Source organism: Meriones unguiculatus, chromosome 15 (assembly GCF_030254825.1).
Source record: "Meriones unguiculatus strain TT.TT164.6M chromosome 15, Bangor_MerUng_6.1, whole genome shotgun sequence".
Taxonomy (NCBI): Eukaryota; Metazoa; Chordata; class Mammalia; order Rodentia; family Muridae; genus Meriones; species Meriones unguiculatus.
In genome coordinates, this window is record NC_083362.1 from 6,249,359 (window position 1) to 6,266,572 (window position 17,214).

A 17,214-nucleotide genomic window follows, 5' to 3' on the forward strand; every position below is an offset into this window, starting at 1 on the left:
AAAATACTACATATACACAGCATGTATGAGGAAGTCAAAGGACAACGTCCCAGGAACTGGTCCTCTCCTTCCATCCTGAGTCATAGAGACTTGAACTCAGGTCTTCAGGCTTAGCAGCAAGCCCCTCACATGCTGAGCCATCTCACATTTTCTTTTTTTAATCTAAACGTTAAGGTACCATCTGAGCATGCTCGGGAAGAAGAAAAATGCAACCAGCCATGTCTGAAGGCCAAGGGGGTGAGCACAGATCATCACAGGGCTTTATTAATCAGGGCTCCGTGCCCTAGCCCCCGTGCAGGGCGGCCTCCTCTGCTGTGACTGTCCCCACAATCCTTCTCTGAAGTCTCCCTGCCTTTCCCCACTAGATGTCAGCAGTGTTCTCCCGAACCAGCGACAAGCTGCCAGTACCAACACCCCGGTGGCGAGGGGGCACAAGGATACCTCCTTTCCCACTGAAAAGCGGTGCTTTGGGCTGCTATTCCAACCTTTCCTCGTTTCTTTTTTTGTAATTTTTATCTATATAATTGTTAACTGTTGACTTTGTTTTCGTTTTGAGATGCGTAACTTTGGCTGACCTGGAACTCTGTAGACCAGGCTGGCCTTGGACTCCTCAAGACACCTGCCTGCCTCTGGGATTGAAGGTGTGTGCCCCTGTGCTCAGAGACTTTTACATTTTCATTACTTTATATGTTTGCCTGTGCGTGCATGCGTGTGCGTGCCATGCGTGTGTGCGTGCGTGCGTGTGTGTGTGTGTGTGTGTGTGTGTATGTGCTCGCGCACACCAGCAGAGGCCTGAAGAGTGTTGCATCTCCTGGAACTGAACTTACAGGTATGAGTCCTGGGAATCCAACCCAGGTCCTCTAGAAGGGCAGCCAGTGTTCTCTTTCTCTGTGCAGCCTTGGCTGTCCTGGACTCACTCTGTAGACCAGGCTGGCCTTGAACTCATGGCAATCCCCCTGCCTCTGCCTCCCAGTGCTGGGATTAAAGGTGCAGCCCACCATGTAAGGCACAGCTCTGAAACACTCTCTAGCTCTATTTTGTTGTTACTGTTTTTGAGACAGTGTCTCACATAGTCCGGGCTAGCCTGGACACAGGAGTCTGGATCTGAACCCTGGACACTCTTGCAAAAGCTCTACCCTGAGAGACACCCTCTGGCCTTGCTTACTTGGCAGCACTTCCTCAGGCTGTGTGTGTGACCCAGGCGGCCTGAAGCCTTCAGGCCTCTTGCCTGGGCCACAGTTGGGATCCCAGCTCTGTGCCTCCAGCCAGCGGCTTTGATTCTCCACGTTTGGCTGGGAGCTGAGCCGGGCCTCTCACAGCTGAGCCATCTCTCCACCCCGGGCTTTATTTTCACACATCCTTAGGTAAATGAAGGCCTCAGCGGCAGCGAACCTAGCAGACTGAAGCACGCGGGCGCCGCTCCGCCCCGCCCCATCACCGGGAGACCAAAGACAGCTGATCCACGGTACAGGAAGGACTGAGGCTTGCCAGGTCCGTCTCCCTTCAAACAAGCAGCCTGCTGATCCAGAGCTCCCCAGGGACACATGTCCAAACAGGCTTTCTGGGTATGGTCACAACCTCTAACGTAGAAATTGGGATTCCTCTTTTGTTTTGTTTCAGAACAGGGTTTCTCAGTATAGCCTTGGCTGTCCTGAACTCACTTTGTAGACCAGGCTGGCCTGGAACTTACAGCAATCCCCCCGCCTCAACCTCCCAAACACTGGCACCACAGGTGTGTCCCATCCAAGGAACCCCACAGGTTCATCGGGGTGCAGCATATGCAGAGGGTTCCTGCAGAGCTGGCTGAGTTAGAGAGTAGGAGGGTAGGCCCTAACCTAACATGGCTGGTTTCTCCCAGAGGAAGTCAAAGGCTTGGCAAAGGCCAGACATGTCTACACCAAAGAGGAAGTCTGAATAGGTCTAGCACATGCTGACAATCCCAGTGCTCAGAGGATAAGGCAGAGGAACTGCTGAAGGTTCTAGGTCAGCCTGGGCTACGTATCTACCTTAAAAAAAAAAAAAAAAAAAAAAAAAAAGAAAATCTCTAGTCAAAGGGTCCCAGTCACTGGCAAGTTACCTGAGCAATCGCAGCCAACAAGTAAATCAACTTGTGGCTGTCACACTAGGGGGCACATAGAGATGCGCCCCACTGTTGCTCCCTGCTGTGCGGGGGTTGGGGAAAGCTTCCTCAAAAAGCAGCAGGGCCTGCTGTGGAGGCGCACAAAGCCAACCTCTGCTCCAACAGTAGGACTGTGTGCGCACCCACTCCTACAGTGCACACACAGGTGGAGGTTCAGACGGACACCAAGTCACCTGTCAGTACTTGTCTCTCCTCGATTGAGAAAGGATTTCTTGTCCTTGCACGTGCAACAGGCTCGCAAGGCCACTGAACTGGAATTCTCCTGTCTCCGCCTCCAATTTCAGATGCTTGTCCCCACAGCCAGCTGTATATGGGTTCTAGGGATTTGAACTCAGGTCTTCACACATATGTGATGGTGCTTAGCCCTTGCCGCCCGCCACCTCCCCAGGCCCCCAGCTGCGGGCTTGTTACTTTTTTTTTTTACTGCAGAACCTTGAACCCCAGGGGGCCTGTGACGAGGAATCTTGGAGTTCATATTCAGGCCTCTAGGAAAGACACAGACTCAGCCCAGCTGAGCGGGCCCACAGGCACGGGAGGAATTACTGGAGGCCCCGCTGAGGGCAGGAAGCCTGGCAAAAATGAGGTCAACAGAGAGAAAAGTAGAACAGGGAAGGGGAGAGAAGCAGAAAGGAAAGGCCAACTGGGCATGCCCAGGGCAAAAAAACCCAAAAACCTCAAGATGACTTAATTCAGTACCCAGATCCAGTTGTACCTAATGCTACTTCATTATTGCTCAACGCCCGTGAGCAAAAAAATTCTCTCTGCCTTTTGGGGGGAGGGGCGGAGGTGGAGTGGGAAAGACGGGATCTGCCATAGCCTAGCCCGGCCTCAAACTCAGTACGCAGCTGAAGATGCCGGAAATGTGGATCCTGACTCCACCTCTGAAGCACTGGGATTACACGCCGGCTTCACGCGTGCTGGGCAAGCACTCTACAAAGCCACATTCCGCTGATCACATTACATTTATTTACATGTGTGCACATTTATTTACATGCTCCTGAGTGTGCATGCGTGCACGCACACACAAACATGCCGTGGCACATGTGTGCAGCTCCGAGGACAACTTTTGGGAATCAGTTCTCTCCTACTGTGTAGGTTCTGGGGCTTAGACCAGCAAGGAAGGCTCAGTGGAATGTGCATTTACCCATGGAATCCTCTCTCTCCCTGCCCCGACCCCTACCCAGCCTCTTAAAAATCCTGCTCTCATACATACATCATAGCAGCAGAAGGAGGTGGGACCAGAGGCCTAACCCACCAAAATGATACCTCTGGTTAGATAGGTTTTTCTCATTCTTCCCATCTCCACTTCAGTAGTGGAGATGGAACCCATCCATGGGTTTATGGCTGAAGCAAACACTCTACCACTGAGCCACACCCCAGCTCCTCACTGGGGGATTCTAGGCAGGGGCTCTACCATACCCCAGCCTTTTTTACAGTGAGAATGAGGTCTCAGTTAGCTGCCTAGGCAAGCCTTGTGTTCTCTAGCCCAGGCTGCCCTTAAACTCAAAATCCTCCTGCCTCAGCCACTCATGTAACTGGGATGGTAGGCCTATACCACCAGGCCTGGTTTTACAAGTAAAACAAGAACAGAACAAAAGAAAACAATGTGAACAAGACAAATTCTGGGGGGTCTTGGAAGTTGTTAAGAAAACAATTCTAAATCTACTCTGCAGCCCCTGGCTGACCTGGACTTTGCTGTGTACACCACGCTGGTCTGGAACCAGAGATGGACCTGGGGCTCCAGGTCCAGACCCTGGGCTCTGGGACAGGCAAGCCACAGGTCAGGAATGCCGAGAGGGAAGGCGCACACCACCACCACCACCGGCTTCTCCAATCTTCCGAAGACGCGAGTGTCGGCAGCTGGCAGCCCAGGCTTACCTGCAGCCTCCTGGCCTCTCCGGTCCAGCTCCAGCTCAGCTATCTCACTCAGCAGGGTGATGCCCTGCAGGAAGCTGTGTTCCAGAACGGCGCTGGGGGCCGCGTCCAGCTTCTCCCCGGCTGGGACCCCAGTACCCAGGGAGGGCAGAGGCCTGGCCTGGGGCAGCTCCGCCGCGGCTGCCAGCACGTTCATGCCAGCCAGTGGGTCCTCCAGGCCGGGCAGGAACGGTTCAGAGCGGGTCTCTTCCAGATAGCAGGTACTGCTGGGAGCAGGTGTGGCCTCCTGGGCCTCCAAATTCACACACTGGTCCTCCGGGACAGCCAAGTCACAGTCTGAGAGCTCTAGGCTGGGCTGAGGCTCGGTCAGGGTTGGCTGGGGCAGGCTACCCTCCGGACCTGCCTCTGCCACGGGCCCCTCCCTTGGCACATTCAGGGGTACCTCCACGGGCTCTTCCTTAGTCTCCACCAGCGGCTCAGGTGTCAGCTGTGTCCCCAGCTCCAGGCCAGCCATACGGGGTTCCGTCCTGCCCGGTAGTTCTACCTGTGCTTCGGCCACCTGCGCCAAGTCTGCGGCTTCGGAGGGCTCCCGGCAGCCCGGAGCCGCCGTGCTCAGCGCCTGGGCCTCGAGCAGGCCGCCTCCGCAACCGCCGGCGGGGCTCACAGCCACCATGGCCTCCGGGACGGGCAGGGCCAGCGGCGACCCGAGGGGAGGCAGCTCGGCCGGGACCTCTTCCAGATCCTCAGCCTCGGCCTTCACCTCGCGCTCGGCCAGCGGCTCCTCCTCGGGACTGTCCTGAGGTGGCTCTGGGATCTTAGAGGGCGACAGGCAGATGGGCTTGTCTTCCGGAGACAGCGCCAGGCGCTCGGGTCCATCAGCCGGGAGCGGCACGTCGGGGGCCAGGCCGTCGGCGTCGGCGGCCGCCGTGGGCTGCAGCAGGAAGGGGTAGGGTCTCCCGTAGTGTGACGGCAGGGCTTGGAAGGGGTACCTGGGGGGGATATCTGCCAAGGACAAAGGTCGTCAGTGAAGGGGGCCCCCCGAGGATCTGCCCTAACCCCATAACCTGAGACAGGAGGCAACGTATCACCACTGCCCTCTGCTGGATCAGCTGCAGGATGGGGAGCACCCTCAACCCACCCTTGCCCCAACTCCCCCCTCCCCCCAACCCCCACCCCAGCAGATCCTGAAACATCCCAGGACCCTTCTACATGTCTGAGCCTTGGAGAGAAAAGGTAGCCGCCATCTTGTCCTCAAGAGTCTTAGTTGTGAAGGCGAATGGAGACGGGACCAGGACCAGACGCTAATGCTTAGAGGTCTAGGAAAGTCAGTCAGCCCAGGCTGTCTCTCACTCCAACAAAGCACGTGTTCAAAAGTCTCCTAGTAGCTGGGCATGGTGGCTCATGCCTTTAATCCCAGCACTTGGGAAGCAGAGGTTTACAGATCTCTGTGAGTTCAAAGCCAGCCAGGGCTGCATAGGGAGACACTGTCTGGAAACGCAGCAGAGCAAAAACCCTTCATAGTAAAACAGTTTTATCCAAAGAGGCAGCAGAGCTGAGTGAAGTGGTTTGGCAGCGTCAGGCCTGACCCAGACCTGGGCAGTGCCCAACAGGAGCCTAACAAAGGGCAACAGAGTGCCAGAGCATGCTCCAGGCCAGGCATGTGCCCTCAGCATCCCATCACGCCCAATGACTGAGGAGAGGGGCGGCCTCCTGGGCAACCTAACGCGGCGGGCGGTAACATGGGTTCTTAGGTAGAACCCCAATCCTCAAGCATAATCTCACAACCTCCACTGCTCCCAGAGAAGGACGCATACCTCAGCCCCCAAAGCCGCCTGCAGCTGCGCAGTCCTGAACACAGGACGCTGCGACAGCATGCGTGTGAGACCCTACCCAGGCCCATGTCCCCTGCCTCCACTAACTGGGGAGAAATCTCAGCTGCATTCATTCCACAGCTCGACAGTGGGCTCCACAGACGGCTCAGCGGGAGAGGGAGAGCGAATGAATGAATGAATGAGCCAATGCACAGGGGTGAGTGAATAAATGAAGCCAGAAACAGACCGGCATGGAGGAAGGAATGAACCGGTGCACAAGCAGGAAACAGGAAAGATATGTCAACAAACCTACAAATGAAGGAGTAAATGAATGAGCTGAGGAGTAAGTGAACCGAGCGAAGGAATGAATGAATGAGCCCGTGAATGAAGGAGTGAGCATACAGAGAGCCGCTGAGCGAGTGAACCGGGCCGCAGCGAACAGGCAGGAGCTCGGTGTCCCCGAGCCCCGCGCACCCACCTGTGAACAGGGCCTGGAAGGGGCTGGGGGTCTCCTTCTCCAGCTCCCGGTCCTTCTTCTCCACCACGTTCTCAGGGGCCTCTTCCTTGCGGGTGAGGCCGGGGGTAGGCGGTGGGGAGGCGGGCGGCGGGCTGCTGGGGTGCGAGCTGGGCGTGGCGGGGTAGGTGTAGGCCGGCGGCTTGGTGGCGTCCTCCACTTTCTGGATGACCTTGGCCTTCAGGGCGGTCACGGGGGAGGCTCTCGGGGACGGGGGTGGGCTCACAGCCTTGCTGTGGCCGCCAGCGGGGCCGGCAGCCAGGCCGGCGGGCTTGCGGGGCAGCAGCCCAGGGCCCGGCGCACTCAGGCCGGCCTTGCCCGCAGCCTCCAGGCTCCTCTTACTTATCTTCTCCTCCATGTCAGTCCGATGTTCCTGTGCCTTCAGTCGCTCCTGCTGGGGAGGGAGACCGTGGGAGGCGTCTGCGGGGACCCTGGAGCCCCCCACCCCCGAGGGCATCAGGCCACCCAGCCCTTGCCTGTCCCAAGGCGGTCCCCACAGACATTCTACCATGGCATGAGTGTAATAAACGTGGCATTCTACAGAACCTAGAGAGCAGGCCCCAGCGTGCTGGGAGCAGGGGGCAGGGCACAAAGCGCGGGCTGTTAGGAGAAGGGGCGCAGAGATTTCCCTCGGGTCCCTGGCTCAGCCGGGGCCCTCACAGTTGAAGCAAGGAGCCTCTAACAATAGCGGAAGCACCCACACCCCCACGCCATGTGCTCACCGAGGAGTGCTCGGGGCCTGCTCAGCCCTGAACTGCATTATCCGAGCACCTCACTGGAGAGGAGGACCACGGAGACAGCAAAACGAGAAACCCAGCTAGCCCTATGACAGCCAGCACCGACAAGGACCCAGCGGCTAGAACCCAAAACACAGCCTGCCGCTCCTATGGCCACCTGTGCCTAAGAGCTGAGTAACTAACCATTTCAAGGACCCCTGCTTCCTGGAAGCAGAAACTTCAAGACCAGAGAGGTTAAGTCATCTGCTGGAAGACACAGAGCCTGAAAATCTCTACCACCCAACTCTTTGTCCAGACCCTCTCTGTCCTGTACAAACATCTCCAATCCATACGTCACCTCCACTCACTGGGTCCTCTCTGTGCTGGGTGCCACCAGCCACACCCTGGGCCTCTGTTGAGATGCTGCCTCCCACTGGCAGCCCTCCCCGACTGCCACTCTCCTCACGGGGCCAGGGCTTACCACCAGCTGTGCGCTCCGCTGTAGCTCCAGGGCCTGCGCCGCCTGCTGCTGCAGGTACAGCAGCTCTTGCTGCCGGAGGAAGTGCTGCTGAGAGAAGAGCTGCAACTGCTGGGCGTGGTGCAGCGGGCTGCGGCCCGGCGGGTACAGGGCCGGCCAGAGGGGAGGCACTGCGGCCCGCTCCATCAGCTCGGCTGCGGAGAGAGACGGGGAGCTGCACCCACGCGCGCCCCCACTTCCGGAGGGGACGCGAAGAACCAACGCACACAGCCGGGCAACGAGCCGTGGTCCCCGCCGGCTCCCCCAGCGTGGAATGCCAGCCCGTGCACGTGGGCACCACGCCCCTGCCCGAACCCCAGGTGGAATCTCCTCAAAGGTCGCAGTTGGGACGTGCCAACCTGCAGCCTGTCACCAAAGCCACCGTGGGTACTCCACCCCATGCTCTGCAGAGCAAGCCCCAGAAGGGTCGAGGTCACCAGGCCCCTCAGGTGACCCCAACTGAACTGTTTCCTGGGCATCCCTGTCCCCACCCTCTCCAGGGCTGCCCCACCCCCATGGGAGGCCAGGAAAGTCCCTGGCCTGTGACACAGGGGTCACTTACCAAAATGAGGCAGGTGATCACTGGGGATAACCACCAGCTGGCCAGACTGGGGGTCCCTGACGAACTGGTAAGCTGACGGCAGGGAACCCCCTAAGCCAGGCGGGAATGCGGGGGCCATGCCCTGGTGTAGAGAGGGGGGTCCCAGGCCTAGGGGGAAAAACCCAATTTCACACCAGTGTCCGGAGGCTAAAAGGCCTGCGACAGCCCTGTGGTCCCTGATCTCCACTGAATCCCAGGAGACAGAGAGTCCAGGCAGAAGGAACTGCCCGGCGAGTCCGCCCCAGCCTTCTCCCCAGGGGGACACCAGGGGAAGCACTCCCCTGGCCCCAGCCTTCTCCCCAGGGGGACACCCCACGAGGCCGCACTCACCGTAAGGGTGCCCAGCAAGCCACATGGGTGTGCTGCCTGAGCGAGGCAGCCAGGGGTGCGTGGCCAAGTGCGCTGCGGGGTCCGCAGACCAGCGGCCCGAGCCCGCCAGCGCCGGGCCCCCGGTCACCATGAGGTTCAGGCCATTAGGAGCACAGCTGCTGGGGTGGAGACGGGCCAGATCGGCCAGCTCCTTACTCTCTCTGCAAAGGGAAACAGAGACATAGGAACAGCTGCTGGCCCGGGGAGTGGGAAGGGGAGGAGGACCATCACAGCCCAGGGAGCAGACAAGCCTGAGGGGGAGCCTGGAGACAGTTGAGGCTCCGCCCCGCTGGCTGGGGGGAGGCTTCAGCCCAGGGTGGTGGAAGCCGGTGTCACCTCAGCACCCTCACCAGAAGCCCTCAGCGCCATCTCAGGTCCCCCAAGCCCTCACCGGAGCAGCTTCTCCTGGTCCCGGTCCAGCCGTGGCCCTAGCAGCCGATCCTCCCGGTGTCTGGCTCGCTCACAGTCATCGTCGGTCCGGCCATGCCCTGGGGGCCGAAGGTGGCAGTGAGTCCCCTGCCTGCGGCGGTCCAGACCCCCCTGCACCTCCCACCCGCTGTCCCTCCCTCGCACACCCCGAGGAGCCCTCCAGCAGCCCGCTGTGAGGATCTTCCCCCGGCAACCCAGACCCTTACGACCGACCCCTGAGCACCAGAGGAGTCTCTGGCCCAGAAGCATCCCGTCTACGCCTTCCACCGCAGGAGCCTGTCTGCTGCTTACACAGACAGCTGCAGTGAGAACCACACCGGCAGACACAAGTTTAAATGCAATAAAAATCAAACATGGGCAGAGACAGGGGGGCCTCGGAGTTTAAGGCCAGCCTGGTCTACAGAGTAAGTTTCAGGACAGCCAGGACTACACAGAGAAACCTTGCCTAGAAAAAAAAAAAACCCAAAACAAAGAAAGTACTTTTGACCAAGCCTGAAGACCCAAGTTCGAGTCCTCCGCCAGCTGTCCTCTGGCCTCCACGTGTGCCCAGGAGCACGCCCCGTACATGGACATGAACACAGAAAATAAATGTCCTTTTTCTCATCTTTATCTGCTTCATGCATAGGAGTGTTCATGTGCTACATTCATTTCTGGCTGGTGTTCCAGGAGTTCAAAGGAGGATGTCGGCTCCCCAAGATCTGCAGTGCCAGCTGGGAACTGAACAGGCCCTCTCAGCCGCTGAGCCATCTCTCTAGCCCAAATAAATGTATTTAAAAATTCAAAATGACTGCAGGGGGAGGGGCACTCGGCAGGCAGAGGTGCTTGCTGCCAAGCTGGACGATCCTGAGTTCAAGCCCCAGAACCCACACGGTGAAAGGTGGGAAACCAGCTCCCACAGGTTGTCGTCCTGACCCTGACGCACACCGGCTGACATGGCCACACAAACAAATGGTATAAAGCAAAAGGAGCCAGGGACGTGGCTCAAATGGCAGGCTGCCTGCCCAGCAGCCCAGGTTCTATCCCCCTTGTAGGCAGATTCCCCAACATGGCTTACACACAAGGAAGAGGAAGTTCAAGGCCATCCTTGGCTACATGGCAAAATAAAAGCCAATCTGGGCTGCCCCAGTCTCTGGCTCTGCAATAAATGAACCGGTCGTGTGGTGATACGATCAAAGTAGTCAGCCCTGGGCAGGCTCAGTGACATCTCAGGTGACACAGACCAGCAACATGGAGGGCTTGAGAGGCCCACTGCAGAGCCTTGCCAGGGTCCAGAGTAGGCCGTGTTCAGGATCCTCACAAGCCAAGGTCCCTCTTAAGATACAGCAAGCAAGTTCCTACACCTCATCTATCTCCCTGCACCCCCAAACCGCAGCGTCTTGAAGAGCACTATCCCTGGCCGAGACATACTCAGAGACGACAGACACTTCCGGAGATGGAGGTACAGCTGTCCAGAGCACGGGAGAAGAGCCAGGAGAGAGTGCAGCCGTGTGAGCACAGAGTGGGGGCTGGGAAAGCACACAGCCACATGAGCCCAGACGTCCAAGGACTGAGCGTGCTAGAGACACGGCCAGGCACCTCGGGTGGGCCGGCGCCAGGACCCAGAGGCAGATGGAGCAGGGCCAGCAAAGCTGCCTGAGGTGAAGCTCGGGCTGCGTAGAGCATCTACAAAAACCAGTCGCAACACAGGAAAACCCTCACCAATTTTAAGTGGCGAGAGTGGACAGAGGTGGGTAGGGGAGGGACGTGTCCCTGGCCACCCGAAGGGTCCTTTTCCCCAGCGCCACAGTACACAGACACACTTGCCAAGCTTTTACTCACAACAGTACGAGACTACACGGGTGAGTAAAGGAGGGAGCAGGGAACAAGCCACCTGCAGATGGGGGACACCCAGCCAGGGCGCTCCTCACCACCCCGTGGGCTGCCGGCTCAGACTGAGCGAAGAGCAGCAGGACCAGGCGCGTGGCTCAGGAGCTCTTTCAGGCAAGCCTAAGTGCGATCCCCGATCCCTGGGACCCCGGTGGCGGAGGGGAGAACAGATCCCTGCAGCTGCCCTCTGACCCTGACGCATGCATGCATACCCACAGAACAAGTCAACAAATAAATGCAAAAAGAATGTTAAGAGAAGAAAGCGACTGAAGAGACAGCTCAGCAGGTGAGAGAGAGCCCGTCCCATCAATGTAAGAACCAGGTCAGTCCCAACACCCAGGGGGCCAGGCGGGCATCTTGCACACACTTATAACTGCAGCTCCAAGGGACTGGAGACAGGAGGATGGCTGGGGCTGCCTGGCTGCTCGCTGAGCCAAGAAGACATGTGCCCAGCTTCAGAGAGAGAGACCCTGTTTCAAAGACACAGTGGGGAAGAAATGGAAACAATACCCAGTGCCTCTTCTGGTCTCCACACATGCACACATACAAACACATGTGGGTCAATCAGTAAACCTTTAAAGGACATAGTGAGGTGAACCCCAACATTCGTCTCTCTCCTCAGGCGCCTCACGCTCCTGCTGCCATGATTTCCCGCCCTGACGGACCACACATCCAAACTGTGAGCCAAAATAAACTCCTCCTTCCTTCCTGAAATGTTTTCGTTGGCTATTCCATCAGAGAACTAACACTAACACACACACACACTCCCTCAGGCATAATAACAGCAAGATGACAGCTGGGGAGACAACCGAGTTGGCGAAGTGGTTGCTGTAACAATGAAGACCTGAGTTTGAATCTCTACAACCCAAATTTAAGAACAACACAAGCTGGGTGCCCGTAGAGCACACCTTTTGGTCCTGGCCCTGGAGAGGCAGAGGCAGGTGGATCTCTGTGAGTGTGAGGTTGGCCTGGTCTACAGAGTGAGTTCCAGGACCAGCAGTGCTATGTAGAGGGACCCTGTCTCAAAAACCCACAACTAAATATAAACTGAGCACAACAGCACTGGGGATGCCAGCGCAGGGGAGGCCCTCGCTGACTCTGAAGCAGTGAGCTCCAGGGTCAGCCACAGACTGTCTCAAAAGACAAGCGGGGGCTGGAGAGATGGCTCAGCAGTTGTAAGCACTTGCTTTTTTTTTTTTTTTTTTTTGTCAAGAGGTCCGGTTTCCCAGCGCCCCTGAGGCAGCTCAGAATGGTCTGTAACTCCGGTTCCATGGGATCTGATGCCCTCTTCTCGCCCCCAAAAGCATTAGGCACTCATGTGATGCACAGACACACATACAGGCTGGCAAAACATCTATTACACATAAAAAAATTAAAATAAATCTTTTAAAAATTGTGGAAGAAACTGAGGAAGACAGCTCCGGCCTCTGGACACACACTTGTGCATGAACATGGACACGTGAATGCACACACAGAGATACATACACACACCCCAGCTAGAGAGGCTGTGCCAGGAACCACGGGTAAACTGCAGCTCAGAAGGGAACAGCACGGCTTGAGGCAGAGCCCAGGCACAGAGAGCCACCCAGCGTTCCGCAGCTGTGCCTGGAAGTCAGAGCCTGAGCTCATGCTTCCTCGTCCCAGGGGAGACGCCACGTCAGCCAGGCTCACACACTCCCGAGGGCTCAGCCATCTGGGAAGGGCACATGCCGCCAGTCTCCGTCTGAGACCAGCTGCGGGTACAGCGCTTGCTGCTGGGGCCCCAGAAAGGGAAGCCGCCTGGAGAGCAGCCCAGTCGGGGCCACGAACCTGTACACCCTGACTGAACTGTCCTGGGTGACCTCCTGTCCCGAGTATAACCTGCCTCTAGACACCAATTCAGAGCAGCTTCCGTGCCTAGGGCCACTCTGCAAACAGAAAGGTGACAAGACTGTCACACCTGACCCCATGCTGAGAGGCTCCACCTCTACCCACATCACTCTGCGGCTGGCTCCCGGTGGCCTCTAAGCTCTGCTCACAGTCACAGCACAAAGTCAAGCCCCTGCCCTGGCCCGTGTCGTGGCTGCGTGTCAGCCACATGCATCCTTTCCCCATCCTTGGATGCACACACCACTCCCTCCACTGGACTATCCAAGCCAACCGGCTCCAACTGCCGTCTCCTCCAGGAAGGACCACCCTGACCCCCTCTCCTCACCACATCCTTATCTATCTCCCTCCCTACGCTGATCATAGCATGACCATTACGCTTGTGGCTGATTCGCCATCCAGCTTCCTGCCCCTGACTGAGGCTACTGCAACGCACTGCTCAGGTTCCAAGCACGCCACCCATGGCCGTCCATATCCTCTCTACACCAAACTGGACAGAGAGAAACTCAATCAACAAACAGCGAATGCCAGGAAGGAAAGATATCTGAAAGAAGAAAGAGATAAGTAGAAGGAAAGGCACCTGCAAACAACCTGAGGCAGGAACCTGGCAAAGGAACAGTGAGGAGGCCATGAGGAGTCAAAGGGAGTGAACAAAAGAGGGAGCAGAAAAGGAGATCGAAGTGGTAGAGCCCCTGCCTAGAATCCCCCAGGGAGGGGCTGGGTGTGTCTCAGTGGTAGAGCTCCTGCCTAGAATCCCCCAGTGAGGGGCTGGAGTGTGGCTCAGTGGTAGAGCCCCTGCCTAGAATCCCCCAGTGAGGGGCTGGGCGTGGCTCAGTGGTAGAGCCCCTGCCTAGAATCCCCCAGTGAGGGGCTGGGGTGTGGCTCAGTGGTAGAGCCCCTGCCTAGAATCCCCCAGTGAGGGGCTGGGGTGTGGCTGAGTTAGAGCAAGTAAGTAGAATATACAAGAGTGGTTTTCATTTCCAAAATTGAAAAAAAGCACCAGAGATAAATAACCTCAACCCAAACTTCAACCACATCCTTTTCCAAGCGCGCGTGCGCGCATACACACGCACACATGATCCTTGAGAGCACAGGTATTTTGGACACTAAATCATTAGCCACTCTATACACAAGAAAATACCCTACCATGCCACAGAACCCTAGTCAGGGTAGAAGACTTGTCCCTAATCATTCCATCCCAGAATAAGCAGGTGCTGCTGCTAACCCCCATCACCAGAGGACCAGGTTCCTTGGCTAGGTATCTCTGTCCAGATCAAAAGGAGCAGTCAGTCAGTCAGTCAGTCAGCAAACAGCCACCAAATACCACCCACTTAAGACACCTCTGCTGGAGAAATTCAAAGACAGGGCAGATGAGGAGCACATCCTAATTCAAAGTCCAAAGTGTCAGGTGCTCAGAGACCTAAGGACATCCAGGGATTAGCCAGGGACAGTCAACAGGGGGGCGGGGAATGTTCTTCCAGGGAAACAGACACTGCCAGCTGGAGCACCGGGGATTGTAAAGAAAGATACTGCCAGGGCTGGGTCTACAGAGGGCGTACCCCTTTGATCCCAGCACCCCAGAGGCAGAGACAGATCTCTGTGAGTTCAAGGCCAGCCTGGTCTACAAAGCAAGTCAAGGACAGGTAGGGCTCTGTCACACAAAGAAACCCTGTCTCGAAAGTAGCCCCCGAAGCCCACCACACAAAAAAAGTCGCTGCTAGGAACAAGGTGTGAAAGCACATGCTGAGCTCCAGCAGAGACAGGAGGATCCCTCTGAGTTCAAGGCCAACCTGGTCTGTATACAGAACTACACAGTGAGAACCCCATCTCCAAAAATAAAAACCAGTGCTAGGAGGAAGAGCCAAGCTCAGTACTCCACCCCTGGGGAGAGCGGAGGCCCTGAACATGCCCCGACATTACAAGGGGGTCAGAATGAGACAGAGCTCCTGGCCTTGCTAGGCTGTCTGGGATAGGACTGAAATCAGTCCAGGAAAGAGGCCGTAGAAGGGGCTGCTTCCAAAGAGCACGGAACCTGGAAGGCAGCAGGAGGCAGGCCAGGCGGGGGAGGGAGGGGCCCAAAAGATGGCAGGTGATCCGCACACAGCTATGGGTGCCTGGGCTGGAAACTGCAGGAAGGAGGTTCCTTCCGTCGTAGGTGGCCCTGGACTGTGGTCAAGAGGCTGGGGCCATGAAACAATGCCTGCCTTGAGCTGTCACACAAGTAAGGGCCAGCTGGACACGACCTTTTCCTGGCCTTCACCAGGCCAGCCGCCAGGCCATCACAAGGCCACACTTCTGCAGCTCTGACACCTGAACCACAGGCCTTTAGCACAGCAGCGGCCTCTGACCTTAGCTGACATAGCAGTCAGAGCTCGAAAGAGCGGACAGATCTCCAAAACACACGAGGACTCACGGACGCAGACCAGCTTACCAAGCTCTGGAAAAAGAGCCAGCCTCACTGTGGACAAAAAGAAACGAGCCCAGGGTGGTGGCTAATTACACCCACAATGCCAGCACTTTGGGACGCTGAGGCAGGAGGATCAAGTTTGAGGCTAGTTTGAGGAAGGGCCAGGGAGGTGGCTCAACAGATACAGTGCTTGCCAAGCAAATGTGAGGACAGAAGTTCGGATCCCCGTAACACTCGGAAGACCTCGCGTCAGAGCCCCTGCAGTGAGATAGGCGGTGGGGATCAGGGAGTCCCGCAAGAGCCCACAAACCAACTAGCCTGGTGTACACAAGGCAAAGGGCCGGGACTGACACCCAAGACTGTCCTCTAACCTTAAAACATGCATGCGGCACACACACACATCCAGAGACTCACACATACACAAACACACACACACTAAGTCAATAGATAAACAGAAAAGAAAGTGGAAAGGGCAAAAGAAAAAAGGGGAAAAAAAGCTAAGCCAAAACATCCCAGCAGATAACACTGTTTGTTATACAAGCCTGATGACCGGACTTTGATCCCCTGAACCCAGGGTAGAAGGAAGAATCAAGTTTAGGAAGTTGCTCACGGATCTCCATATGTGTGTGTGTATGTCAGGCACATGTTATACACTCATACCCAAACACGTGTGTGTGCACACATCCAGATAATGAGAATTTTTTAAAAATGCAGCAGCAGAGGCCAGGGGGCTTGGTGGGGTGACTCAGAAAATAAAAGGGCTATGATGGCCCCTTCTGTGGCACTAGCACACACGTGACGTGCGTTCACACACATGCACATACAATTTTTTTTTCCGGTTATAAAGGCTCCAGTAATGCCTGTCAGGGAGCGGCGTCTGTCATTCACAAACGCTCCCTCATTCACACCGACACGGCCCTACCCCGGTGGAGAACTCAGAACGGAAGGCGCAGGGCCAGCCTATTCCCAGGAATCTCCAGGACAGAACAAAGCGGCTCAGGCACCGCACACAGGTGCTTCGTGCGAGAGTATTCCACGCGGCGCTCTCGACACAAAGGAGAGCAGGCAGAGACTTAAAATGCCCACCAGGGAGTGGGGACCCAGCTAGAGTACCTGCTGGTGTGCACTCCCCATGGAATGTTAAAGGCTGTAAAAAAAAAAAAAAACGAGACCTGTAAAGAGTCTGCCTTCCAGGGAGAAACAGCACACTGTGATACGGGAAGAACGCATGGGAGGCCAGGGCTGCGCGGTGCTAGCCACTCGGCGGGTGGACGCAAATTGCACGGGGAAATGAATTCAGGGAGCGCTGGGAAAGCGTTGGGGTGCTGGGAAAACAATGGTCTTTTTCTTCGTTCTCCTCTCCTGCACTCTGCAAGTCTATGTGGATAATGGGAAAAGCAATCATGGTCTCAACCGCAGCCAACACGGGCAAGTGGGGACCGGGCGAGCGGTACTGGGGGGGAGGCTTGGGAGAAAAGACTGAGAAAGCACCCACCCGGGAGTGCTGGTGCGGGCCTTCCATCTCGGCATTCCAGAGGCAGAGGCAGGTGCACTGCTGTGAGTTCAAAGCCAGCCTGGGGCTACACAGTAGGTTCCAAGCTAAGCAGAGCTAGGGTGAAACCCTGAATTAAAAAAATAAGAAGAAATAAAAAAAGTGGGAAACCAGCTAACCAGGCGTGGTGGCATATGCCTGTAATGCCAACACTCAGGGAGGCAGAAGCAGGCTGACTGCTTTGAGTTCAAGGCCAGCAGGGTCTACAAAGTGTGTCCAGGACAGCCAGGACCACACAGAGAAACCCTGTCTCAAAAAAACAAAAAATGGGAAGCCAGAGGTCAGAGACAGTGAGGCACATAGAACCAAGAAGTAGGGGTTAGGCCAGGTGGCGGAATCCCAGCAACTAGAGAGGCAGAGGCAGGTGGATCTCTGTGACTTCAAGACTACCTGGTCTACAGAGCAAGTTCCAGGACAACCAGGGCTACAAAAGAGAAGCCTGGTCTTGAAAAAACAAACAAACAAACAAACAAAGAATTAGGGACCAGGGAGATGGCTCAGAAAGTAAAATGCAAGTGCACGGACTTAAGATCGAATCCCAAAGAAGCATG

General features: G+C 56.5%; 1 protein-coding gene across 9 annotated transcripts in view; it reads right to left on the bottom strand.

Moving 5' to 3' along the window:
• The window catches only part of Tnrc18 (trinucleotide repeat containing 18), an 89,613-nt gene that overhangs the window by 39,567 nt on the left and 32,832 nt on the right, over positions 1 to 17,214 (bottom strand). For 6 of the 9 annotated variants that reach the window (XM_060368055.1, XM_060368058.1, XM_021652956.2 and 3 more), the window contains 6 exons: positions 8,935 to 9,031; positions 8,505 to 8,704; positions 8,136 to 8,282; positions 7,538 to 7,728; positions 6,305 to 6,734; positions 4,019 to 5,017 (listed from right to left, as the gene is read on the bottom strand). In XM_060368055.1, coding sequence (XP_060224038.1) covers positions 4,019 to 5,017; positions 6,305 to 6,734; positions 7,538 to 7,728; positions 8,136 to 8,282; positions 8,505 to 8,704; positions 8,935 to 9,031 — 2,064 coding nt within the window. The remainder of the gene's footprint in view (positions 1 to 4,018; positions 5,018 to 6,304; positions 6,735 to 7,537; positions 7,729 to 8,135; positions 8,283 to 8,504; positions 8,705 to 8,934; positions 9,032 to 17,214) is intronic. The other 3 variants (XM_060368061.1, XM_060368057.1, XM_060368062.1) reach the window with 1 other exon arrangement.